At 38.5% G+C, this 27,120-nt stretch overlaps 1 protein-coding gene across 2 annotated transcripts in view; it reads right to left on the bottom strand.

Annotated features, from left to right (window-relative positions):
* The window catches only part of FREM2 (FRAS1 related extracellular matrix 2), a 138,019-nt gene that overhangs the window by 9,077 nt on the left and 101,822 nt on the right, over positions 1-27,120 (bottom strand). The window contains exons 10-20 of one of the 2 annotated variants that reach the window (XM_033000267.2): positions 26,141-26,305; positions 25,881-26,063; positions 24,287-24,417; positions 23,236-23,394; positions 22,065-22,368; positions 18,672-18,803; positions 17,436-17,767; positions 7,913-8,105; positions 5,582-5,686; positions 4,304-4,431; positions 4,082-4,216 (exon numbers count right to left, since the gene is read on the bottom strand). In XM_033000267.2, the coding sequence (XP_032856158.2) occupies positions 4,082-4,216; positions 4,304-4,431; positions 5,582-5,686; positions 7,913-8,105; positions 17,436-17,767; positions 18,672-18,803; positions 22,065-22,368; positions 23,236-23,394; positions 24,287-24,417; positions 25,881-26,063; positions 26,141-26,305 (1,967 nt within the window). Of the gene's footprint in view, positions 1-4,081; positions 4,217-4,303; positions 4,432-5,581; positions 5,687-7,912; positions 8,106-17,435; positions 17,768-18,671; positions 18,804-21,517; positions 21,724-22,064; positions 22,369-23,235; positions 23,395-24,286; positions 24,418-25,880; positions 26,064-26,140; positions 26,306-27,120 lie in introns of those variants that run through there. The other variant, XM_042806128.1, reaches the window with a different exon arrangement.

The following is a 27,120-nucleotide window of genomic DNA, read 5'->3' as shown; positions in this document are numbered from 1 at the left end:
CCCCAAAAAAAAAAGAAGAAAAAAGAACAGAGGCCACTAAACAAAGAAAAAAATACTAACATATGTATGTATATTTATGTATATATATGTATATGTGCATGGAAAGGAAGGAAGGAAAACAGAAAAGAAAACATTCTTGATGGCTTGAGGACAAGGGGATGATGGAAACAGATACAACAATATCAACAGAAACTACTACTGCAAGTTATACAGCTGACACATTTATTCTTCTTCAAATCCCTTTTTCACAACAGAGTCCCAAAACTATCAAAGCAATAGGTTTTGGCAAGAAGAATGTAGAATGTATAGTTGAAATATTTTTATAAACCCACTGATACTCTTCAGAAAGAGGAACCCTACCCCCATAGCCTTTTCACAGAAATAATAATTTAAAAAATCATTTCCTTTCTCCTGGAATGCTTCCTTCTAAATGCCTGGGATTCAGGCCCTTGGATTGCAGTCCAGCAGCTTCAAATACCTGACTGGCACAACTGGTTTCCAGCTGTGGTTCTGAAACAGAATCAAGTATAGCCTCATCAAGCTCTTCCCGGGCAGAGTAAATGTCCACTGAATAGGAAATAAATGTGTATTCAGCTAAAAGCACTGAATTTCAGCCACATAGTTTACAACAACAGTAAGAGCAATGGCCTGGGGAAATACTATGCATATAGCTATGTATACATCTCTTAGACATCTTATTTTAAGTTACTATTTTTATTTCAATTTTATGTGTAAGTCTTAGTGCTGCCAGTGGCTGACATGTATCTGTTATTAATACAGCAGTCTAAATCTACTTATTTTCATGTGCATTTGAGGCATTTTAAACAAGAGTTCTTTAAAAAATAATCTGTGAGGATCTGCTGGGTGAGAAGAGTACTGTCAATTTATTCTGCCTATTTGCCATGCCCATCAGCTTTGCATATGGATAATTTGGTGACAGTGCAGATCTCTCATGGTAGATATCCCCACCTCCTTCGGACCAAAGCCCATGAGATACTCAGTACCTCAAGAAGCAGAGCGCTCTTGAAATCAATCCAACCCAGGGCAGCAAGTATCCTGATTATGGAAGTGCTTCTGTCAGGAAATAGTCAGGCACTTTTAAAGAAAGAAGATGCTGAAAGTACTGGGATAAAGCAGAACTTGAAGGTTGAATATTGTTCATGTTCAAGAAATTCCAGAGTGAGACAGTGGTAACACAATCCCCACTAGTGTTCCAGGCTACCTGCTTCCCTCTTCAGGGGCCACAGAGAGAGGAAAAAGGAAATGGGCAGATACATGTTAAAGAAGGAAATGTTGAACCAAACTCTCCAGAGGAGAGACACCAAATATATTTTCTTCTTGATGTTTGATTCTTAAAACGGTCCCTCACTCGTGAACAGTGAGAACAACTGTGAAGGAAATTAGAACAAAAAGTTTCCAATAAAATTAAAAGTCTCGTATTAAAAAGCCCAAGAAGATACTTCAGTACAGCAGCTGGAGCACTAGACTAAGAACTGGGAGAAACAACCCCTGCCCTGCCCTGTGGGTGGGAGGCCGTCTTGTCTAGACCATGATTTTGACAGACAGGTTGGACCAGATTATCCTTGAGGTCCCTTCCAACATGGTATTCTATGATTCTATGATCGTTTCATCATTAGACTTTACAGGCAAGGTCATTTTGGTCCAGTTGTGACACTTGCACTCACTGACTTCACGAAGTCATAGAATAGTTTGGGTTGGAGGGCACCTTTAAAGATCACCTAGACCAACCTCCCTGACATGGGCAGGGACATCTTCCACTAGATCAGGCTGTTCAAAACCTGGCCTTGAACACTTCCAGGGAGAGGGCATCCACAACTTCTCTGGGCAGCCTCTTCCAATGCTTCACCACCCTCACTGTAAAAAATTTCTTTCTTATGTCCAATCTAAATCTACCCTCTTTCAGTTGCCCCTTGTCCTGTCACTACAGCCTCAGTCTTATAAGCCCCTTTATATACTGGGAGGCTGCAATAAGGTCTCCTTGGATCATTCTCTTCTCCAGGCTGAATAACCCCAACCCTCTTAGTCTTTCCTCATAGGAGAGGTGTTCCAGCCCTCTGACCATTTTGTGGCCCTCCCCGGGACCCACAAATCCATGTTTTTCTTGCACTGGGGACCCCAGGACTGGATGCAGTGGGCCTGTGCAAGGTATCAGGTGACTCCTACTCTAAGGACCAGCATCACTGTCTGACCTTTCATGATCACTTCTCTGTCTTTTGTTTCTTATTTCTAAAATGTTGGATACTGATGCTTACCCAGTTTTGCAGAATGACTAGAAAATCTTAGAGGTAAAGTGCTAGATACTGCCTCTTGAATTTGTGCTACCGTACTGCTGCTAATTGCTGCTTTTTTTGAGACCTGCTTTAAGTCCACATAGTCTTTCAAACTATGACTGAAGGGAAGAATTTCATGGTCCACAGAATTTCCTGAATTCTTCTACTATGAGTATCTCAAGAAAAAGAGCTGGTCTTGGCTTGAAAATTGCTGTTGATGGGGAGTAAGTTGTCGAAGTCCTTGTTGATTATGATACTGTTGCAATTTTGCACATTATCACTACTTTGAATTGATGTACCTGAAATGTCCATATACTGTGTTGTTAAAACTTTATCTGATATAATGACCCCTATAGCATACATTTATTTATTCCAAGGCAGTTCTTAGTCTTAATCATAGTTCTTAGTTCTTAGTCATAGGCTTCTTCCAGGTAAGAGTTAGATCTCTCCCTAGGCTATTTTGCCCATTTTGCAATGATTTTTGCAGGTCTTTTGAATTTTATTTGAATTATCAACATCTTCTTGTTTATACTAGGACTAGACACAAGCTATGGTTTGTGAATTGCTTTAGAATTCCTAGAAGCAGATTAGAAATGCCAGACAAAAGCTGAAGTGCTGAACAAGTGTAAATTCCCCTTACCCCCTCCATTCACACTTTTTCAAAATGTTTTGCTGGCTAATTCTAACAAGGCAGGTTTCATGTCAGATCATGTATCATCTCTGCCTTGCCAGGACTTAATGCCATTATCAGGAGTCATCTGTTCTCCCATAGCTGGCATAAAGCCACATGAAAGCATAAAGACTGCATACATTCCCTTGTGTACTCTGGCTAATGCAACAGAAAAATGGTTGTGTAATCCTGACTGATCCGGATCAGATTTATACTGTAAGATGAATTAATAGCATACATTTATACTATTAATGAGCATGAAACCATAGCAACACTGTTCCCGTATTAGTTGTATTGGCTCCAAAAACCAGAAATGATATCACTTCCTCCTTACACATCCCAAGGTCACGCTAGCCCTTTCGATAACACTGTAAACTGACAGTTTCTGTTTTGATAACTATCCAACATGACCTCTACATTTCAGTCAATACTTGCTACAGCAGAGTCCACTTCTCCATGCTTTGTTCCCAGATATGGAGCTTTACAGCCGGGCTTTATGAAAGGTATGCTGTTCGCCTGTTCCCATGTTACCATATGATCCATATTGCTATGGGTGGAATTTGTCTCACTCACTTTCACGAGACTTAAAGCTAAACATTTTACCACTGTTGTCTATCTACACTTCCCCTACAGTCAGTGAAGGAAGTCCTACCTCAGGACTGAATGAATCTTCCTTTTGAGGTCCCGCTTTTAATACCAGAGATTTAGCTCTGATCTTTGCATCAGATGAAAACCTCCTGCTAATAGTTTTATACTTTCCTAATTATCTCATAAAACTATTTCATACCAAAGCCAACACACAAGAAAAGAATTCCCAAAGGTTAGTTCACTTCACAGTAACTAACCCCCAAACTAACATCAACGAGCTTCCTATCAGCTATCAAAGATTAGCCATGCATTGAGGACAAAAAAACGTTTGTGCTCCTACATTAGCCTTTCCCAGTTAGGTAAAACTGGTGAAATAGCAGGAGAAGAGTATGTGCTGTCCTACCAATTTAGGAATTGGTTTGTTTATAAGCACATGAATTCGGTTTCTAGCACTACCATGACAAGATCAACAAAGGCGATTTGGGAACCAAACTAAAAAGGAAACATGCTGAAGTTATCACTGGGTTGGTACCTGCTGGAATCGGATATCCAGATCAAAAGTGATTGGCTCCCTAGGATTGCAGATCACTGGCAGGGTGTATTCCTGATGCGGAGCAGTGGTACAAGCAATCAGCTTCACAGTGTACATTCCAGAATAATCTCGAACCTGAAGAGAGAGAGCGAGAGCTGTTCCTCCACAGTCCTAACTACCAGGCTAGGGCAGCAGATGACACAACGAAGGCTGAGGTTTTACCGCAAAGTCTGAAACAAAGCTCCACTGCTGTACTGGCTGGTTGTACGTTGGCTCGCTTCGGATGAGGCTGAGGCTAAACGTCAGGCCTGGGTGATCAGCTGACATAACCATGGAAGTTAGAGATGAACCTAGAAACATGCCAAGAGACAGATTTGTCACCTTTAGTGTTTCACTGCAAAATCTCAGAGCCTGAAAAACATTCCTAATAGTTCATAAACCATAATGCCATAGTTGATGTTGACCTTTACAGTGTATTGGGTTTTATTAGCTAACAAAATCAATTACAGTCAACACAGCTGGGCACCCTTGATTCTTGTTCAAATGTCCGTTAAATAGTCGCTTTTGGGCTACACAACCAGAACTGTATGAAGATTAAATTTAACAGACAGGCAAAACAGTGAGAGTGGAATGGCAAAGATCTATATTCCCACCTGTTTTAAACTTGGAACGTCAGACCAGGGAACACAAAGTAATTTCTCTTAGCAATGTAACTCTTTCAGCTCTGCCTGATAGGTAAAACTTAACATGCTAGAGGACAGCTGAGAAAAAGTAGAAGCACTATGAAGAAATTTTATAGGTTAATAAAACTGAGTTAAACTAAAAGCGATTTCTTTATACTGTTTTTTCCCCCATCTCATTATTGTTCAGCAGTTTTAATTTAGTTAGATAATCTTTTCCATGATGGGCATTCATGTTCTGATTTATGTCTGCAGACAGAGTCTTACACCTGTGATTATTCTGAATAAAGGGGTTTAAACAGATTAAATTGCAGGATCAGGTCCTCAGCAACGACTAACTGAATGGCAGTGAGAATTTTTTATTAACAGAGTGATACAATGCTCATATAAGATCTTTTCTTACTCTCTGAAAAAGGTCTAAATAACCTAGAAATGCTTCAAGTTAGAAAATAAGTTTTAATGCTATCTAAGTTCCTAGGGCAAATTAAGTAAATAGCTAATCACAGCTTTTGGGTTAAAAATATTTATAGAACCCTAGTGGACAGAATGGCCTAGATCTTCATCTTTCATAAATCGGGCTCTTGATCAAGTGGAACTCTCTTCTTTCCATCAGTTCCATGCACATTTCATTAAGTTTTTGACAATCTGAATAAAGTCATCAATGACAAGAAATCTCAAGTAGAGGAAAAATCCTTATCTGAAAAGCGCAGTACGTAAAAAATTCAGATATCAGTATCAGAAATAAGAAAAATGAATAGTATAAAATTTGGGAGGGGTATCTTTGTTTTTATAGTACTGATAAAGTGTAGATTAAGCTTACCAGGATGGGACATCACAAACAGACCATGAAATCTGGCTTCAGTCTTGAAGTTGACAACCAAGCGCCCCTCTTCACTAATACGCATGCTGGTTGGGTACAGGGAACCTGGCAGGAGAAGCCAATTCACAGGGTTTATTCCCCTTGAAGATGACAAACAAATCAGACTCCTATGAAACACCCACCAGCCCCACTCTTTCATTTCCCCTTGTCATGTCAGTTGTTTGGGAGAGGAACTGCTGATGCCTTTCAGATTGACTCAAGATTCTTCTCAAACAAGAATTTACACAGTGAGGTCTAGAGTTTTCACAGTGCTTTAGCTTTCCAAAGCACATACAGAACTTCCCTGCAAAGTCATGGTTTTACATGTTATCGTGGACTCACACAGCCACTCTAGTAGGCTGAGGAAAGTCCACAGCACAGTCTGTGTTTGTCTTCAGGCAACAGCATGGTCAGCTGCCATGGGGTTCTATAGAAGGAAGAATACATTTGTTTTTTACCAGGTATTCAGACTGACTCCTACTAATGAAAGCTGCTTCAGAGATAATCTTTATCAGTGTCTCCCTATCTATTGTCCCAGGGCAGCACCCACCAGCATTTATTTGTAGCAGATTGTTGTGGCTTCCATGGCAATCTACCTGAGGGTGCTTGAATCTGTGAAACTCATTCTGACTGTCTTTGCATTGTTGGTGATTTCTGGCATGAATTTGGCTCAAAAAACAGGCCTATCATTTCCTAATTTCAGGTTACAAGGTCTTGTTTATATGTCAGAAGGGGTTTATTGCTGTAGCGTGCAACCAAGTCCCTTTTTCTCTAGAGTTCTGCAAAGCTTCAGAGTTCAGGCATTTCCCCCTGTGCTCCCTTACAGAGAGCCAGTGATGTGCTACCATTTTGCTTGCTGGGAGCAAGAAGGAAACAGGAATGTTCCTCCATGAATGTGTGTGAAGCCTAACACCAATGTGAATGGATACCGCCCATAAAAAAATCACCTGTACCAATCATATTTACTGGTACGTTACAACTATATATATATATGTATGAATTATGGCTTCAGAAGACCTTGACTGCTTTACAGCTTTACACAGAATTTATGTAGAACAATTATATGTACCCAGAGGTATGGAAATAAATTGGAAACTAGTTAACCCTCCCTGCCCAGAAAAACAGCTGCTCATTGTACAAGGCTGTGGACTGCCCAAATCAGAGTGTTTGTCATGTGTTTTGTGCTGGCTGTTTTCAAAGGGAGCTGCCAATGTTCAGCATCTCCAGAGACCTGGCCATCAGCTTCTTAAGCAGAGAAATAAAAAATCAGAGCATCAAAGACAGGAAAATGGTGGCATAGATGTGCCACATAACTGCAGAGACTGAGGATTAGATCTGGTTGTTATTTGGTGACTAGTACATCATATGATTCGTGGCATGTTGCTTATTCTTTAGTCACGGCATGACATGTGCTTCAGTCTTCATGCACTGTAGATTCCCCTTGCCACTCCTCATTTCCTGCTCTTAACACGAGGACAGAAATTGCATAGCAATGACTTCCGTAGGTCATACACTGAGTTTACAGAAACAGAAAATGGTTTTATGTTCACTGGAGCCCTGAAACTGTGAGAGCATACATACATAATTATAGCTGGTGCCTGTATTATACCTTAGGTTGAGATAGATATGGAACACCTGAGGCTTGATGCTAGGAAATACTAAGTAAGTTTGCATAAATTGAACAAGGCAGCGTATAGGTGCAACTATACATTTTAATCTTTCACAGACCACCATATGTCACTATTTTTAAAAAATAAATTAGCTTTTTGAAAAGATAAATTCTGTAATGATAGAGTTTGATTTGTTGACTATTGTCACAACATTTATTGACAGTATCTATCACATTTAAAGAATGTTTCATAGACAGGCTAGTATAACCATTACATATTTCTGTATCTTTTGAATGTTTCACAATTGATGTTTTCAAAATATCACAAGTTTCTGAAACTGTACATTCAGGGCCAGAAAAAAAAAATGATATCACAGAGAAGTTTCCTTTTTTTTCATTAAAGTGCAAGTATCTTGTGTGGTAAGAGAATATGAATACATACTGAACCTTAAGGTTCTGTGTAGAAATAAATGTGTTAAGTTTTGCATGTGTACTTAAAATATAGCAAGACAGCTATCCTTCTTTGCATTAAAAGCACTGATGTTAACTTTATATATATATATATATATATATTATTTATTTATTTATTTAGTATTGGAATGATTGAAAAAACATCCTACTGTGTGCAAATTATACTTTTAGTAACAGAACATGGGCTCGGTGCAAAGAAACCCAGCACCCACCTTGGAGCTCTGCTTCAGGTGGGCTAACGATGCCATCCTTCCACAGGATGGCAGTGTCATACACGAAAGTCAGCCGGAGCTCTGACTGAAGGTCGAAATGCTGCCAGCCTCCTCTACCCACCGGCGAGTGGAAAACGTAAGACACGTACAAGGGGACTCTCAGTGTGACATAGGACTGTACCAGGTTGAGAACCTATAAAAATGAAAATGATTTATTTAGGTTAGTGGTCTTGAAAAGCAGAATTGCATGGGTACTCCAAATGTAAGAAAGAGAAGACAGAGCTTGTAATAAATATGGTGACTGAATCAAATTATCCCATTTTGCAAATTATAGATGAAGTGCAAAACACCACATTTCAATGGATTTCAGCTGACCTTATATCCCTTCAAGTTCCATTTTTGTATTTCAAACTAAATATGTGTTCTGATAAAACATAAACCCCTTGATTTTGACACATCGTTTTTGTTTAGGCTTTTAAAGTATATAAATAACATGATTACAAATGAAGGCTTTAGAAATTCTTCAAGTATCATTTCACATTTGCTCTATCCTTGTGCCTTAACCAACTTGTTTGCTTACATTCTTACACTGCTATCATCTAAGCATCTCTTCCGGAAGACCCTGAGTTTGCTCAGACATCACTGCAAGGCTGAGACCTTGGACTGTACTTATTTATCACTGTCTGGAAGAACTAAAAATAATATACAAGTTGATATAGATTAAAAAAAAAGACCCTTTACGCATATATTGTACAAAACAAAATAATAGCACTGTAATTATTATCGCTCAGAGAATTACATATTCTTTCTATTTATTTTGATGAAAAAAGGCAAGAACAACAGTGTCAGTAAACTGTCACCTCTTAAGATAGCTCTTATATGACACATGGATCTAAACTTCTCTGAAGAGACTTTGCATTTATGTTTTGTTACAAATACTTTTTCACTCACATCTTTCTGATTAGAAATGTGCAATCCAGATCCTTTTAGAACATTTTGGATTTTCTTAGAAAGATGTGGCAGGAAAGGCATTGAGATCATCTCCCAGTGGGAGACTTTTCAAAGACATAAATGGTGTTCAACCCTCATTTGGTTCCAGTAGAAATCCCATATGTAAATTTGTATTTCTGAACATTTCCCTGGAGTGATTACCTTACAAGCTTCTAAAGAGTGTTTTGCACTATTAAAAATCCCCAACATTCAAAGAACTTTAGAAGCTGTGTAAAAATTAAACTGTTTTTGGGTTCACCCAGTGGCAAGTCAGGGGGCTGAATGTCCATTATCTTACAGCTGCTTTACATTTCCAAGTGCCAGACAAAACTTTTAGTAATACTATGAAACCACAGATTTACTGCCTGCACTGACTAAATACTCTCAATTAATTAAGGAGCTAATTATGGCAAATGTTCATAGTTGCCGCAACTCACTTTCACATGTGGCACTCCTTGATCTACACACTGTGCTACCAAAACCTTTTCCACTTATATTGTTTGCACTGTTCCATAAAATGTGCTAGCATTTAGACAGCAGACGGTCTGGAGACACACAGTATCATGCAGTAAAGCAGCCTGGAAGATAATATGAGATGCTACAGTTATAAATTATTTTATATTTAATGCTTCTTTGTTGGTTTTACATAAACACATCCAAGAACTTCTATCTGAAACAAAAAAGGGGTTTTCTTCTCTATATGTATTGAAGTTAGAAAAAAAAATATTATTCTGTAGTGCTATTTAAGTTGCAAGTTTTTCTTTGGGATATCTGCACAGATATCTGAGCAATTATTTCAGTCATGGATTTGCTGAATCGTTCCAAATAACAACAAAGAATTCTCACTTCTATTTAAAAAAAATAGCTATGATGCACCTCCACAGTGCATCATGGTTTGCCTTTGATTCAAGAATAACATTGAACATTTGTCATTTCCTGGAACAGTATCAACAATTGAATATGCTGGGTACTATAACAAATGAGTTACTATTGAAAAGTCATCCCAGACAAACTACGTTGCCTTTTCTCTGTGTGTTTTTGTTCTACACCTGCATGTTGTACAGTAAGAATTAGACGCTGAAGTCAAAGATCTGAAATTCAGTTTGCTTATGAGGGAGAGACAAAGGTATGTGGAAGAAGATTTAATATATGCCCATTATCCTTTTCAAAATAAGCATACATAATGCTAATTGATAATGTAGAGGAGGACTGGAATATCATACAAAATTTAATGACCTTGAGGACTAGAATAATAGAAGTGAGATGAAATTTTATAGCATGAAGTATAAGGTAATAGAAACTAGTGACAGGGATTTCTGGTAGAAATGAAAGACATTGGTTAGAAACAATAGAGGGGAAAAAATTTTTGGCATGTGGGTTGATCACATCATAACTATGACCTTCCTACTCTCTCCATGTGATATGATCCTAAGATAAACTGAGGAATGGGGTGGAAATTAGAAGCATGCGTGCCATTATAGAGAGCACTAGTGAGAGCTTATCTGGAACAGCTTTGATCATCCATGCCTGAAAAAGCCTAATTTGCATTTTAGACTGTAGAAGAAGAAATCAACATAATCACAGGAATGGCAAAACTATCTGATGCAAAGAGAAAAAAATAGCTGGGTTGTTTAGCCTAGTACAACAAAGACTGAGAGGGAATAAGAATGCTTTCTATACCCGTCAGGAGATGAACAGCAGAGAGGGGCAGCTGATGATGAAGGATGGTGCTGACATGGGAACAAATGAGCATAGGATGGCCATGACAAATACAGCCTAGAAATCAGAAGAATTTCTAGCCCTCAGTATGGTGGCATTCAACAAGAACAATGAGGCCTTGGAATCCTATTAGTTTTTAGATTCAGTTTATGAGTGCTGGAACCATGTTAGAGAGTTAAGACAGTGGCCCGGGCAGTGATCCACAAACCCCCTTCTAGCTCAGTATGTTATGCCACCTCAAGTGAAACAAACCCCTTCTTTCAAAACTTTCCTTGATTTTCAAGTACAAGGTGTCATTGGCTCTTCACTTACACTGTACATAAAGCAATCTATTAATGGGGTTTGTAAGCCACATTTTAGGGTTTTCTTGCTTCCATTTAGTGGGAGCGTAGTGTCAGTGAGTTCCACTTGTTTGTACTGGTGGAAATCTAGCAGTAGGATCCCTTCTGGGGCAAGTCTGCCCGAAACACTGCTCCTTTGCCATACATTACTTCTGCTCCGTGGAAAAATCTAAAACCATGGTGCAAACGAATTGTCTCAGTTTCTAGGACCCTAGAATTAAGAAGGTTCTTCTCTTTAAGCAAAACCCAAAAGAGATGTCTGGGCAGCAGGGATGCTGCCCCATCCTGGGAATTTATGTATGTACTTTGGAATGTCTATGTGCTTGCATCTGTATATCTACCTTTATGTGTGATTCACGGCATGTAGGGAGAGGAAGGAGCTCTTGTTAAACCAGCTGATTTTTTATGCACATACACCCTTCTTCAGGCACTTATGGATTTGCAGGTATGGAGGAAAACCTGCAATACTGATAGCCAGAGAATTACTGAATCCATAGTTCTCTCTCTCCTAGTAGTAAATTGAAACTTACAAGTCCTTCTCTTTTCTTGCTGTAAAGGAAAATGCCACAAGGGGAAAACTACTCTTCAGTAGGCAGAAAAGAAAAATATCAAGTCATGCTATATGAAATACAGATGATCTTTTTATAGAATAAAAATAAAATAAAGAGGAAATTAACTGCAGAGGAAAACCGTGTCAGAGTAAGTGAGCTGTCCCCCCCAACAATTGAATCAATAGAATGTGTTACACAGATGGAGGAGTCTTACTTCTCTAGCCCTCTTAATAATGCCGTTTAGGCAAACATGAGAAAACATTCTTTCCATTGAGTTATCTTTACTTTCCAGCACTGCCTGCAAAGCCTATGGAAAGTAGCCAGCTGTTCATATTTTATCTCAATGCGACATTGATGAAACCAAAACAGTAACTTAGAGCTGTGTAAGCATAGGATCATCTCAACTGCTGTGGAGAGACAGAACAGGTGCATTATGTGTCTATGCATCCTATGCATAGGAGATTTTAGCAGTTATATTGACAAAATTATATTCATTAATTTTAAACACTGATAAGTGGGTGCAACTTTTAGCCTTGTGATACCAGGAGAGAAATACAGACTACAGATACACCTCAACCGAATTGGGGAAACTGTGTCAATGTCAGTTCTGAACAACCTGAGAAGATAGAAGACAAAAATTGTTCCAAGCAGGGGAGAGAGTCTTACAACAGTTAGTATCTGAAAAAACGTAGATCACAAATCATTCAAATAGCACATCTCAAATTTCATGTATTTGAGGGAAGAACAAGATTTATACTGGACATTGATATAAAAAGTAGCGTTTCCTACATTTTCTTTGCAAGATAAATTATCACATAGCATAAGGTCTATTTTTTGAACGCTGACAATTCCCATTTAGGACTTAGGAAATATTAATGGAAGTTTCTATAGGTGTTTTTCTTTTGTTCCCCTTTCTGATGCAAACTGCCAAACTTCATTAAGTAAAAAAACATAACTAGTTTGAGAATCTGACATGTAACAACTGAGAACATTTAAAAAAAATATTTTCAGTTAAGGCTTTGGGGCATGAGCTCTGTTCTATATTTATATTGTGTTGTATTCATCTGGCTTGCACTTCCAGAGGTCAGAACTTGGCAGTGTGTGTGCGCACGCGCGCGCGTGTGTGTGTGTGTGTGCACTGTTAGTACTGATAAAATAAGAATTAGAAATAACACAAGTTCATGTTTTATATTGTATAACCCAATGAAACAAACTTTTAATGAGAATTGTATTTTTGTCTTCCAAGTTACCCTAAGCCTCATTTTCTATTGCATTTACTTGCTATGTTTGTGAATTTGAGTCACACAAACTTAACAATGTTATCAAGTAAATGTTTACACAATTCCAATATGGTAAAGCTAAGATTTGGCCCCAAGAGGGCACACAGGTAGGTCATGTGTGAAATGCAAAGCAGGTTTGTTTAAAGAAGTCTGAATGGAGATGAGAATGCAATACACCCTTGAAATGCCAACTCCTTGAAAAATTTAACCTCTGACTTTGTTACACAGCTGGTGTATTAGCTTTGTAGCAGAGTTTTTTCTTCCCAGCACTTACTAAATACATGTGTTTGCAGCTGGAGAAAAAAAGGTTTGACTGTTAGTGAGCTTCCATGTCAAGGGGACACAAGTTGTAGGGTTTTCATAAACTTGACTGTAGTGGCTGAACTGAACACAAAAATCTGAAAATAGAGATTTCTGTCTATTTGCATTTTACAGTATCTAGTGAGATTTTCAGAAGAGTTGACTTTTCTCCTTAAAGTATGATTTTGGTAAAACTAGAACTAGTAAAACTGAAAATATACTGTTCCTCTGTAATAAAAACCTCTGCAAGATGCCTTGTATAAGCTTCAGCAATACATCAGTGATTTTAAAAACTGTTTTCAGACAGGAATTTTAATCAGTCAGTGCCAGAACATGTGTAGCATAAATGTGAAGTGAATGTATTGGAAGAAAGATATTTGCAGGTTTGGCCAGGAATAGCTGTTCTTGTTAGAGAACAAAACAAACTGCTCAGCTGTACTCAATTACAGTAGTTTCAAGGTATCAATCTATATGTTCAAGTATTGTAATATAAGTTCTTCATCTTCTTGTTTCTGTCAAAGACTTCCTTCACTAGTTGTTGTTAATAAAATTTGAATGGTAATTTCCTTGCTTCCCCATGCCAAGTCTGGCAGTGGACTGGAACTAGGGAAAGCAACATCCACCTATAAATACTTGGCCAGAACCACACAGAAGCCTTTAGATGCCAAACTGTCTGGCTACAGCAGTTGTAACAGTAGGAAATGAGATCAAATGATACTTCACACTCTGTCAAATAAGTCTAGGCCAAAACTTCAGCATATACTTTACTAAAGGATAGTCACTTGCTTGTTTTTCACTGTTCCACCTTTTATCTTCCTTTCATGAGATTGTGAGGTGTCTGTAGTACTGGACTCTTACAGTGTCCTCATGAAGTAAAGTCCAACCTGTATTAATTACCTGAAAATACAGGAAGAGAGCTCTCAGGTAGGTGAGTTCCACATTTTTAAGGCCTATACATATCCGAAGACAGACAATGAATTTTAGGCTGTGACTGCAGGTTGTCCAAAAGAAAACTGTTGCTGCTAATCATCAAAGCTGACCCTAAATTTAACAAGAACAGAACTATAATCCAAATGAATTAGCTCAATTTAAAGAGGAGTAGGTCTTTATTTTAAAATATAAGTTCCTTAAGATGCACAACTAAATCTATTTTTAGATACATAAAAGCCTGATTTTTCAGATGTGGTGAATATGGGCAGACACCAGGAACAAAGTGTCAAGCTGTATACTGAAGGGAGTGCTGCATCTAACTCACACAGGGTTTGTTCGTGCACAGAGTAATTGAGAAAGAGAATGGGTCACAAGCAAAAGGCCTCAGTAAAAAAAAAAAAAGAAAACCAAGACCTCCTCTGTATGTATTATAACAGTTCATGAGTTCATGGGAACTGGCTAAGACAGCTGCAGCCTGCAGCAAACCCTAGGAGCACTGCCAGAAGAACTACACCAGCTGCAGGTCTCCCACCTCACTTGTTGCTGACTGAAGCTCATCTTCTTCCCCTACCATAGGAGGAGCTCCCATAAAGTGAAGGTCCACATCACACAAGATATTGCCAGTTGTTTCTGAGAAAGCTCTCTGTCTGAATCAACAGTGCTTTCTTTGTTTGACCATACAGGTACTGGAGAGCTAGAATCAAGAAAGAGATTTTTGAGCTTGAAAATCTAGCCAAAATATCTGGTAAATTCAAGCTATTAAATTTGCAGTGATAGCAGGATGTACTAAGAGTGTTTCTGTTATTGATGTGGTCTGTCTGTATAATAGAAATTAAGCTTCTTTTGTGTACTAAAAAACCATGGTTAAAAACATAGCTGCCAGCTCTCCTCTCACAGAGGAGGATTATTAATTGGTCGCTGAAGAAGAAAAAACCAACAATGGTGACAAACACAGAGATAGGGCACTGACTGACTCCCCTCTCAGCTGGAGGGGGTTATGTGAAGATAAAGACCGAACTTGGAGAAGAACTAAATGGAGGTGGGGGAAATAGGGAGGGCAGTGAAGCGTATATTGGCTGTGGGGCAATGCTTCACTGCTAGAAGTAATTCAGCTTGATATTTCACATAACGCACTGCAACCTTTTAGCCATAACCTTCAGGACACTAAAGGATGACTTCAGCTGCAGTTTCATGGCTCTCACATCTCATGTTCATCTCTCTGCTTTTAAATGAGGGATCTTACATAAAGTACGTAATACTTCTGGAGCTTAAAGCAAGTACAGCTCTTTTCTTTAGCCACATTACCATTTATGCACGACCTCCATAACTGAATGTACAGGTTCTTTTCATTTACTAAAATATTGGGATGGTGCTTATTTTCTCCTTTGTTTATATGCATATAGACATATATAGGTTTTATCTAGACACACATTTGTCTAAACCAGCTAATCAGCTTATTCTCTAAAGGACATAAATGTATTTAAAATGGAAAGCATTCATACCAGGTCTTCCTTTTCACTGTGGGAGAAGTGGCTTGCATAAGTCACAGGATCGGAGTTACAGCTGCTTGGCAGCTGTGTGGTCTTAAGTGTTTATGACTGTGTTGTGTGGGAAATAAGAATATATGGTTGCATACCGCATGGGCATAAGGAGATAGTCAAAGGGATGATGAGCTGAAGAAATGAAATCATTCTAAGAACAGTGACGACTGCTGTCATTTTTATCTTGTGGGAATGTGTAAGGTTTACATCCCACATGTGCATGCCTTCCCTGCCCTCTGACAAGTTCATAGTTCCAGTGGAATGTGCCTGTAGGAGGATCTGCCTGTAGCAGAGGGGCAACACCAAGCAGATACACCAACAGTGAGCTTCCACCATCAAGGCAGGGACCTTGAACCGGTCTCTGTAACTGACAAGGAAGCATAACTGATGACAGAGCACTGAGATGACACGTCCATCAAGGACTTTGTATCTATAAAGGGCAGAAGCTCCATTTTGTGCTGCTCTTCTACTTTACAGAGTATATAGTCTCTAGTTAAAAGGGGCAGAATGCTAGGAAGTTAACCAAGGGCTAAAGAGAGCTTGGTACAATTTCTTGTCCAGCAAACTGACATTATGATCACCTGCGGACACCCACAGAGTAAGGTGGACTTTAGGCATGTAAGTGCATGAAAAAAAAGGAGAAAAATCCACTTATCTGATTAGATATATACATGTCCATTGGCACCTATGCTTTTAGTAGTAAAATAGCTTTGTTGTTGCACATGCCCATAGGTTTCTTTGAGCAACGACACACTTTTCTCATCTGTTAAGGCCTCATGCCATTTGAGACTGACAAAGTAAGAATTTGTGCATGTAAGTCTACTGAGGTCTGACAAGCTGATGGGTCCCTGGCAAAATTACCACCTGTTAAAAAGCAGAGAAATTACGACCATTTCGCACAGTGGCCTCATCATTTCCACAGTGGCTTCCAACAAGGAAGGCTAATGAGCCAGGAAAGTGAGTTAGCTTTACCACACAGCTGTCGTGCTGTGGATAGACTTTTCTGAAATGAGGTACTGCACTTCCAATCTTTCTTCCAGTCTGTAGGATCAAAGAGACTTTTCTGTGTCATAAAGAATTGATCTCCATAGCTCCAGCTTTTGTACTCCAGAGCCTGAGTGGGATCAGACAGACTTATGTAGTAATTAGAAAAGGAAGACAGGGATTAACTTCACTGTCACTGCATCAGAAAAAAATCATGCATCCTTTGCTTTCATGTTGCTATGGATTTCTAGAAAGAATTTTCCAAAGGACACCCGAAGATCTCTCCAATCTCTTTAACTCCTCAACCACTTCCACAGCTCTGTTCTTCAGCCATTTCATGTTGACAGCTTCTTTTTGCTACTTGACCAAAGAATTATCTGCTGGGTAATGCGAGACCACTGTGCTGTCTGCATTGGTGGATCTTGTTATCCAGTAAGCAAGAGATCAGCACAGCCAAGCAGCTGGTAGGACACTGCAGTCCACTGTTACCAGCAAGAAGGCTCTTCACAACTTTCTTAAACTCTTTTTTAAGACACACCAAGACTAATACTAAATAGACCAGTAATACCAACATACTTCCTTTAGATAAAAGACTAAGAAAAGTGGGATTGGTTTGTCCTAAATTACTTCAAAGTTGTATTGGGAAAAAAAATCATAGCAAAGTTAATTCAAACTAAATTATTCCCTTCATTTCAATTGGTCAAGGATTTCACATAGCTTTAAGAAATAAGATGGCCTTAGGGGAATTCTATTTCTTGTTAAGAAAAAAAAGAACATTTTTCACCTATATTAATTCAAAACCCACTTATTTCTACTAGCATAGATGCATTATAAGGGAAACAATTCATTTTAAGAACACAGTATAAAATCAAGCTACAGTTTCTTACCTGTCCATCTGTCCCAATGGTGCCTCCACAATCTGTGAGGAGCTCGGACATGTCATAGTAGCTAACAAACTCCCATAAACAGGCTTCCAGATTCAGATTGCGGTAGAAGCGTAAGGTATTGAAGCCTCTAATTATTGGGCTGTACTGATAGGGAATGGTCTCTCCAATTACATCTGGATTTTTGGTAGCGTCAGTTAAGAAACCATGGTGGGTCTTCACTTCTGTATAATCCAACAGGTTGGAGCATTTATGGTTTCCAACTCTAGTTCCATCAGGGCTAAGCGTCAGCTCAAAGTTGGAGAGCTCTCTTGTAGAAATAACAGGCAGCATGCCTAAAAAACATTAATTTATAACACTATCACTGAAGCGATACTGCACCTGTACATTTTCAGTTGCATGTGTCAGCCAAAGTCATTGTCAAGTGCCAGACTTTCCTACAGAGGTCCTCAGGCATACCTTTTCAGTCCTCCCACCCTCTTAAGCACGTACATAGGTTTACGCAAGATACCTGATCAGTATTAAGCTGATTTTGGTGCTGGATTGGGGTATGTCTTCATAGGATCCTATGAGCCTCCTGTTCCATTAGTGACCAAAATGTAGTTAGAGTAATTGTGTCAAAGGATCTCTAGAAATACTGTGCTCAAAGTAGAGCCAGTGGTCAGAGCTCCTTAGTTTAACCAAGGTTTGTCAAACACCAAGCATGTTATGCAGTGCTTCTGTATTCTGTACTTACAGCAATTAAAGTACTTTAGAATTCAAAGAAAGTTGATCTGCTAAGCATGTATGAGAATGTTATCCACAATAAATATGTCTTTATACTATGAAATGCCAAATAAAATATTTCTAAATCTCCGACATATTTTTCAATCAGGATTTGGTGTGATTTTTTTCAGAAGCACACAGCAATTACATGGCTTTTTAATTTTAATAAATAAATTCTTTGATATATCTCTATGTGCTTCAAAGGAGTTTTACAGTAAAAGTGTAGGTCCAGCCCAATTTATGTAAACTATGCAATTAATCTGAAAACACTTATCCTCACATCAAAGACTATGTATCAATACAGTATCCTATCCATGTTGACGCAAACTGTACTTGTGCATTCATCACATTTTTCTCTGGTCCCACTTGTTAAAAGATTATATTATTATTTTGGCCATAACATGAACAATAAAATAGCTCAAATAACAGCTTGTTGTATGAGTTCTCTCAACTCCACAGCTGATTTTATCATACCATCAATATGTGGCATTGTGACTGTCAGTTTGATGAGGTTGGCATAATCAGGATCTTCTGGGCCAGTATAGCGCAATCTGGCAGAGAATGGTTCTGCTCCAACTACTCCTGATATACGAGGTTGACAAAGACCTAATGGAAAAAAGAGAAAGCAACTTTACTTTATGTCCAGAGGAAATAATCCGGGCTTCCCAGAAAATAATCTGGATGATTTTCAGGTGTGTTTTTTTACACTGTACAAGTTTCCAAAACAAGAATTTTCTTGAATGACAGGTAAACACTTTGAGCAGCATTTACCAGAGGTTTGAACAGGAATTTATGCAAAAGAGGATTCAAACAGAAATCATGACTCAATCAACTGGATCACATTTTCAAAAACAGCTGATAATACTGCACCTGTACATTTTCAGTTGCATGTGTGAGCCATACTTGCAGTCAGCGTCAAGTGCCATATTTTCTTACAGAGGTCCTCAGGCATATGTTTTAAGTCCTCATAACCTCTTAAGCATGCACATAGGTTTACAGAAGATACCTGATCAATGTTCAGTTGGCTTAGGCTCTAGACTGGGGTGCGGATCTATATATGTTTTCATAGGACCCTATGAGCCTCCCGTTCCATTAGTGACCAAAATGTAGTTAGAATAATTGTGTCAAAGGATCTCTAGAAATACTGTGCTCAGAGCAGAGCCAGTTTCAAAGTTATATCAAGTTGCTCAGTGCCTTGTTCAGTTGAATTTTGATTTTCTCCAAGAAAGGAGAATCTACAACTTATTTTGGCAATCCTATCCAGGGGTTAGTTCAACCTGTTCCAGTATTAGTTCCAGTTTGCAGGACCAGAAAATTAGGTTTGTAATCATTTGATCTGAGATACATGCAACTTCTAGTTGCATAGTTCAATGCAGGAGTGTCTGCATTCTGGCCACAAGAATCATAGCACATTGTCATGTGATGGGCAAAGGAACACAAGGTACTCTAAGAATGTCCTGATTTCATCTGAGATAGAGCTAATTTTTCTTCTAGTAGTTAGAGTAGTGCTCTGTTTTGGATGTAGTATGGGTTTTGGTATGAGAAGAATGTTGATAATATACTGATGGTTTTAGTTTTTGCTAAGAAATCAAGGACTTTTCAACTTCCCATGTTTTGCCAGTGTGCAGGTGCACAAGAAGCTGTGAGGGAGCCCAGCCAGAGTAACGGACCCATATTGGCCACTGGAATATCCCATATCATACAATGTCATGCTCAGTATATAGATGAGGGTTAGCTTAGCTAGCTCTCTTCCAGGATTGCAGTTTCAGGATTTTCTCTCCTCTGAGATCGCTAGCTGGGAACTGGCTGGGCATTTGTCAGCAGGTAGTGAGCAATTGCATTGTGCATTACTTGTTTGTATATTCTATTGCTATTATTAGTTTATTTCAATTATTAAATTGCATTTATGTCAACCTACAGGTCTCCTTACCTTTACCTCTCCAATTCTCCCCCCGACTCCCTGGGGAGGAGGAAGGGGAGCAAGAAGCTTTGTGGTGCTTGGCTGCCAGCCAGGTTTAAACCACAACAAAGAAAAAAACCAGCAGAAATGGAAAATCAAAACAGTTCCCTTTGCTCATGTTCTGCTCTTTGCCCATTTCTGAGGGATTAAAAGAGAAGAGGAGGCAGGGCTCTCCTCCTGGAGAATTTATTGGTTCTGGCGGACCCCATTTGGCTCAATGGCTCCAAGTTGGTAACTTCTGGCATAAGGAAACAAAATTTCTCTTCTGAACATGACAGGTTTTTGGGGTTTTGGTCGTTTGTTTGTTTTTTCTCAAATGCAATAAGATGTGCTAAAGATGCTAAATACATTTTTTTTGCACAATCTGACTTACTTTTGAGAATTTGGTTTATGCACTGGATATATGCACTTTCAACCTCAAAGTTGAAAATATTCAGGATTTTGTCAGGTTGCTTTGATCGTTGCACTTCTTTCAAAATAGCATCTAACAATTTCATTTATTTTGTACATGATCTTCAGTATTATCGAATTCCACATCACAAGTTAGCTCAGGTACTTGTAAGCTCAGTAATATATGCATGATAATTCAGTCCTAAGCCTGAGCTAATTAGCCCTGCAAATTTGTCAAGTGTAATCCAAATAATGCACACTAACATAGCCAGTCTGTTTCACGTAACACAACTAGCTCACTCAGCACAAGGTTGTCTGCCTTTAACAAGCATTACACTTCACCTTGTAGACAATGTCCTTAGACAGAGTCCTCTTTAGGGTGTAGGATTCATGATAGTTCAAACAAAGGTGACTTGAGCCTACAGTCAAAATGTGGAATAAAGAATAAGGGTAAATAGAAATTCCATTTATTAAGCTCCTTAAAGCCCTAACTTAGTAGAAAATAAAATGTTTTAACTAAGTTGGAAAGGTCAAGGAAATTAAAATGATATTGCAAATGAACAATCATGTAATTTATTATCTACCGTAAGATCTCATAAACACCAGAAGAGTTAATATAGTTATAAAAGCAGCAAAGATGACACAAAGAATGCAAAATGACTGTAGAAAGGTAATAAAGTACAGTGTTTTGTAATTTACCTTGACCGTTGATAATTAGGCATTCTCCATATCATACAATAAACACAAGTTATCTGTGATTTCTACAACAAAATAGCATATGATATCAGACTGTACTCATGTACATGTGAGTTCTTCACCTCTGCTTCATAATGTTATTCAGTACAAGTTTCATGAAAAGACTTGACTGGGCAAAGGAGGTAGAATACAGTAACTGCTGGTTGAGTGAATGCAGCATCAGTTCAGTATTTATTAGGTATCAGAGAATCTGAGACAAAGAGAGTATCGGAGAAAGAAGGAGGATGAATATTATGAATATTCAACCATGAAAAAATTTTGTTTATGCCCTGTTATTGGACACCAGTTGCTTTAGTCCTTAGTCAAGGAAGACACTGATTCTCAGGTGTCCAGTGAGGCCGGAACGCCAAATGAAGTTTTTCTTCTGGCTGGGCATTCACAATAGCTCTCCCATGTGGGTTCTCCAGTGTCTAAGAGGAGCTGAGATTGTACCGCAACGTTACTACAATTGAATTCAAAAGCCAACACAAACCAGGTTTCACTAATTCCAATGCACATTATATATTGTTCTCCTGATGACACAAGTTTGCTGTGTGGATAACTTTTGAAAGATGTGGAGAACTAGCAAAGACAAAAACCATTTTCTATATACAATTCTCTGATGTGTTCAGAAGAGAGTTTTTGCACCACCTCTATGAACAACAGAAGAAAAGCTGAGACCCTAATGTTAAAACACCTGCTCATTTTATCAGGTTTTGTTAGGATGGAATTTGGGATCCAAAAGAGGTCTGGGGGTTTTGCAATAGGTGATGATGTCTTACCTTCTGATGTGCTTATAGTTACAATAGGGCTCATAAGCTCTAGACCCTCATTCCCATCTGAATTCACAGCACGAGCTGCACACTGGACCCGAGAACCGGCTTGAAAGTAAATGGAGTCAAGTGTAATCATCTTGGAGGAAGTGAAGAAGGTATCAAAGTCAACCTCCTTCATGGGGGTAGTCACACCATCAGGACCAGTGGGTGCACTTACAAGCCACCGGTATTGTGTCAGAGTATTATTGATGTTCTCACTGGCACATATAGAACCAGTCTTGTCAAAGTCTTCATATTTAGGGTTACAAGCCTGCAGAACAAGGCAGATGTGTTAACAATTTATTTGCTTCATCGTAAAGGAATTTTAATTTCTCAAGAGTCACAAAACTCAACAACATGGAACTGACAACCCCAGTAAATCTCTTAAGGAATGATCTTATTCTGATAGTCATGCTTTTAGCACTGTTATGGTAGATTAAAAGGCAGGTCTAATTATGCTTATTGAAATAAAAATATTATTTTAAGTCATGGTTCATGGGTGAAAACCTAACATAGTTATGAAGGCACAAACTACACTCCTGCATACTATTTTAACTTGAATTTCAACCTTTGATCTAATTCTGAAGATTCACTTTGCATTTCAAGATTTGTTTTTTTTTTTTTTTTCTTTACTTAGGAGAATCACTCAACATATGATACATTCCTGTGTGTAAGGAATGGTGTGAGAAAAAAATTGAATATGTAGATGGACCAAAACCTTCTTCAATGCACATGAATATTCATGCAAACATTTTGGTTCTAAAATTACAATGAAAGAAGCCTAGTACATCAATTTTCAGTCTGCGGCACTCATTGAAAACAATGGCTCATCTGTTATCTTCAGTGATTTTAACTCTCCAAATTAAGGCAAGATAATGCAGGAAATAGTAAAGCCATGCAATTATAGACATAGTGTGAGTATCAAACTGTTCTTAGTGATGAAAAAGTGAAACATTTTCCTATGCTTTTTGTCCTGAAAATTGATTTGTTACCTAGACAAATTAGATTAGCTCTTAGGATAGTTCTAGCTTGAACTCATGTGTGACTCACAACAATACGGACTGATACTGAGCACCTAAAATCCACTGAACAAAACGCATACATTGATTATGTTCACTCTTTCTACAGAGATACTCACTGTAATACAGATGACAGGATAGCCAGCTATGGGACTGGTTCTGTCTTTGGCTCTAGAAGTATCATCATATATCAAAAGGGATGCAACTTGAGGGACAGAGGGAAAGGTGACATCTGCCATGCTGTTCATTTCTTCAATGTAAACAATGGCCTTGGCTGTCTGACAATGAAAAGGCAGAAACAGTTCTCTGAACATTTAAATAAACAAGGGGATTCAAGCTGGACCTTGATCAGAATATGTTTAGCCTTTAAAACATTGTCCCAAAAGTTCTAAAATCTAAACTGGATGAACTATTGAGAAAAGGTTGAGGCACTTGAAAGTATATTGCAGACTACAAAAGCAAGAGCTAAACTTATTTTTTTCTTTTCAGAACACTGAAGATATCAGACCCTTTAACTTTGTGTTCCAGCTTTCCTGGATCACTTCAGTATTCTGGCAGAACCCGAATGTGTACCGTATGCTTTAATTCCTGGTGGAAATGGGGTGTTTGTCATCAGCAAAAGGCTGTGTCTCTGCTGTCTGGCTACGTGGAGTCAGAAGTATAATACTGATGATGTGGCCAAAGAGTTTGAAGAACATTTCATACAGAAATAGAGGAATATATCATTTAAATTAAAAGTATGTATGATATAATGCTAGATAAGAAGCATATATTTCACACAAGAATAATATTAACATGGTTTTGATAGCAGAAGTTATGTTTCACCTGATTGCTCATTTTACAGCGTAGACATTAAATTGTATTGCCAGAGAGTGTTTCCAAGAGGATATCAGTGCTTAGGACTGATTCTACGAGGAGAATGTGTCTGGAATGATATCTTAAAGACTTCAGTCTCTCGTTGTCTCTATGAACCCATGAATATTACTGCCTTGGCAACAAACTATTTTGGGTAGATGCTACTGTGTCAGCTGGGATGATTCTCTTTGTCTTTTAAGATACAAATGAAGATGGCATGTATAAACTTTAAAAGAAGAGTAAAGCTATAAGCCAGAAAGCAAGAAGGTCTGTTTACCAGATTTTGTTGCTGAGGACTTCACATGAGTATGTTACCTGTATTTCCGCGACCATGTTCTCATCAGGCTTCAGGTGAACAGTGAAGGCTTCTCTCATCTCCCTCACTCCATCAAAGAGAACTTCGATCTCCACAAAGTGCTGTGTTTCACCCTCCTTAAACTCAATTTCTAAAAACATAATGAGACACTTAAAAATAAATCTGTTGTTCAAAACAAGCTGTAATTCTAGGCCCAGCCATGAGAGATGGCAGTAAATACTTTTCAAATTACAGTTATTCATATATTTAGTTTAACCTATTTGATGCTAAAAACAATAATAATGAATAGCAGTGGACACACATGTCACTGAAAATGAGACATTATCATCATCAAAAGAGATGTGTGAAGACCAAGATTTAGTGTAATAGAACTTAGTATTTTGAAAATGATCTGGGACTGTTACATGAAAGTTGGTAACATATATGAATGAACAAAAGACTGAAGAATTCTAAGTAAAAAGCATTGTCAGGTCTTCTCAAACAAAATGCATTTTAATACAATGTTATATACCAAAAAAAAGGTACAAAGCTAGAGTTACACGAAAGAATACTGTATTTTGAAAAACATTGTCTCTGGGGAGACTTCAGTGGTCATGCAAGATAAAAAGTTCAGTCTTAGCTGACTGCGTTTGGTTTGCGTGGCAAGGGTTTGGTGGGGTCTGCAGGGGCGGCTTCTGTGAGAAGATGCCAGAAGCTGCCCCCATGTCCAGCAGAGCCAGTGCCAGCTCCAAGGCAGACCTGCTGCTGGCCAAGGCTGAGTCCATCAGTGACGGTGGTAGTGCCTCTGGGATAACATATTTAAGCAGGGGAAAAATCCCTGGGCAAGGACAATTGCAGCTGGAAGAGGGAGAGGAGCGAGGAAATGTGAGAGAAACTCTGCAGACACCCAGGTCAGTGGAGAAGGAGGGGGTGCCCCAGGCACTGGAGCAGAGATTCGCCTGCAGCGTTTTGCAAGACAGGTTTAGAAGAAAAAAAAAGTCTTAGTGCTACAAACTCTATTAGTCATTCACTAAACCATGTGGGTGGGCTGTTAATGGAAAGAAGTTTATCAGCTAAGAAATTTCTCATTCTGTTGCACAACTTCTCTCCTCATTCATTACCAGAGAGGAGCAGCTGGCAGTGAACTGCAGAGATATAGAAAGAAAGCTTAATTATTATGAAAGTAGAAAAATAAGCAGAAATAGATATTAATTCCTACATAGAGCAAAAGTCATTAGCTTAAACAATTGCTTCAGAAAACTCTACAAAACTATATCCTCTGAATAGACGCTTCTGCAGAATAATGGTATTAACACTTTGCAGATGTTACTAAGGTGGCACTCACACATTTCTTCCACAGTTACTTGAGCTACAGATGTTTTCAAATGATTCACAATTCTTTTGTAAATATATCCACTGGTATCTACTATTTCAAGAGCAATTTGGCTGTTGCATACCACATGGGATCATGTCCATACTGAATTTGAATAGTGAAACGTATTAATGGATGTGGTTGCAAAGTATTCTATTCATAAAGTTAATGTTTCAAACATTATGTTACAGTCATGAATAAAAACAAATAGTAGGACGTGATAACCATCTGAATGATCTTACCTTCCGATATAGGATGATAGTCTTCTCCAGAAGTAGCGGATCCATCCTTTGTATGAACTCTCACAACAGAAACCTTGGAAGTGTCTCCCAGGCGAAGCACTGGGATTTTTACAACTGCTACTTGCCTTGTGTCCTTTGGTTCACTCACACTAAATTTGGTCTCACCAAACTTAATAATAGCCTCTGTAAATAGAAGAAAAATGTTTTTAGAGCACATAAATAGGCTTCCTAAAGCCAATAACAACAAAATAATTTCTTACTGTCTTCATCATCTCGAATCTTTATCAGTGTCTCATTTTGTTCACCAATAGAGGCACCAAAGGAAGAATCACTTCTTGGAGTGCCAAGAACCAGACGTAGTTCTTCCTCTTCTTCATGGAAAGTATCGTCCATAAACACCAGTGTGCAAGGCTTCTCAGTTTCACCTGCAATCATTCCAAAGGTAGTATCATGCAGAATTTAGGTGTTTTTTTCTCTATTACAGTACTTCTCTCCAAGCTCAAGAAACCACAGGCTGCTTCTGCTGGCCAAGGCATCCACATTGACACCATATAAGTTAATGAGTGACACCATATAAGTTAACAGTGAAGGCAAAACTCGTGATCATTACCTTTCCATTAATGGAAACTCATTAAAGTCAAATCCACCATTTTGGGATTTCTCTAAGACAAGTTTTTATTTGGTATATCCACTTCACACGTATTGTTTCTTTTGTTTTATCTTAAAATAATATACTCCTTCTCAGTGACCTTTCTTACAGCGTGCATTTTAAAAATAAATACTTGCACAAGGAAGCAGAGTAATAGGAACTTTCATTAGTACCAATGGTAATTTTGTCCTGGAGTTTTTTATTTCAATTGTCTTTTGATTGGACACTCTCCAACTGTGTGGACCTTCCCTTCTATTATTCCATTTGATTTTAATGTCTTTGAAACTTGCAATGATTTCAAGTGACAATGAATACTGCCTTAAAAATGCTTTGGAATTGCAAAATGCTCAATTTAGGGATTTACAAATCAATGTGTCCAGAGTTACTAGATGTTCAGAGACTCTGGGAAAAAGGCATTGTCTTAGGCAGCGAGAGTTACAAGTGGTGTGCAAGAATGTCTGGCTCCCAGTGTCAGACCTGTCACAAGAATGACTCCTTATATCCCTGACAAAAGGAACAGCACAGGGTATGGGAGACATGAGGTCAATTTACAGTATTTTGTCATCATTATACATGCATATATGATCAAGG

Source organism: Tyto alba, unplaced genomic scaffold, assembly GCF_018691265.1.
Source record: "Tyto alba isolate M040663 unplaced genomic scaffold, T.alba_DEE_v4.0 Super-Scaffold_45, whole genome shotgun sequence".
Classification (NCBI taxonomy): domain Eukaryota; kingdom Metazoa; phylum Chordata; class Aves; order Strigiformes; family Tytonidae; genus Tyto; species Tyto alba.
The sequence above is the reverse complement of the archived record's forward strand: the minus strand, read 5'-3'. Positions and strand labels throughout refer to the sequence as shown.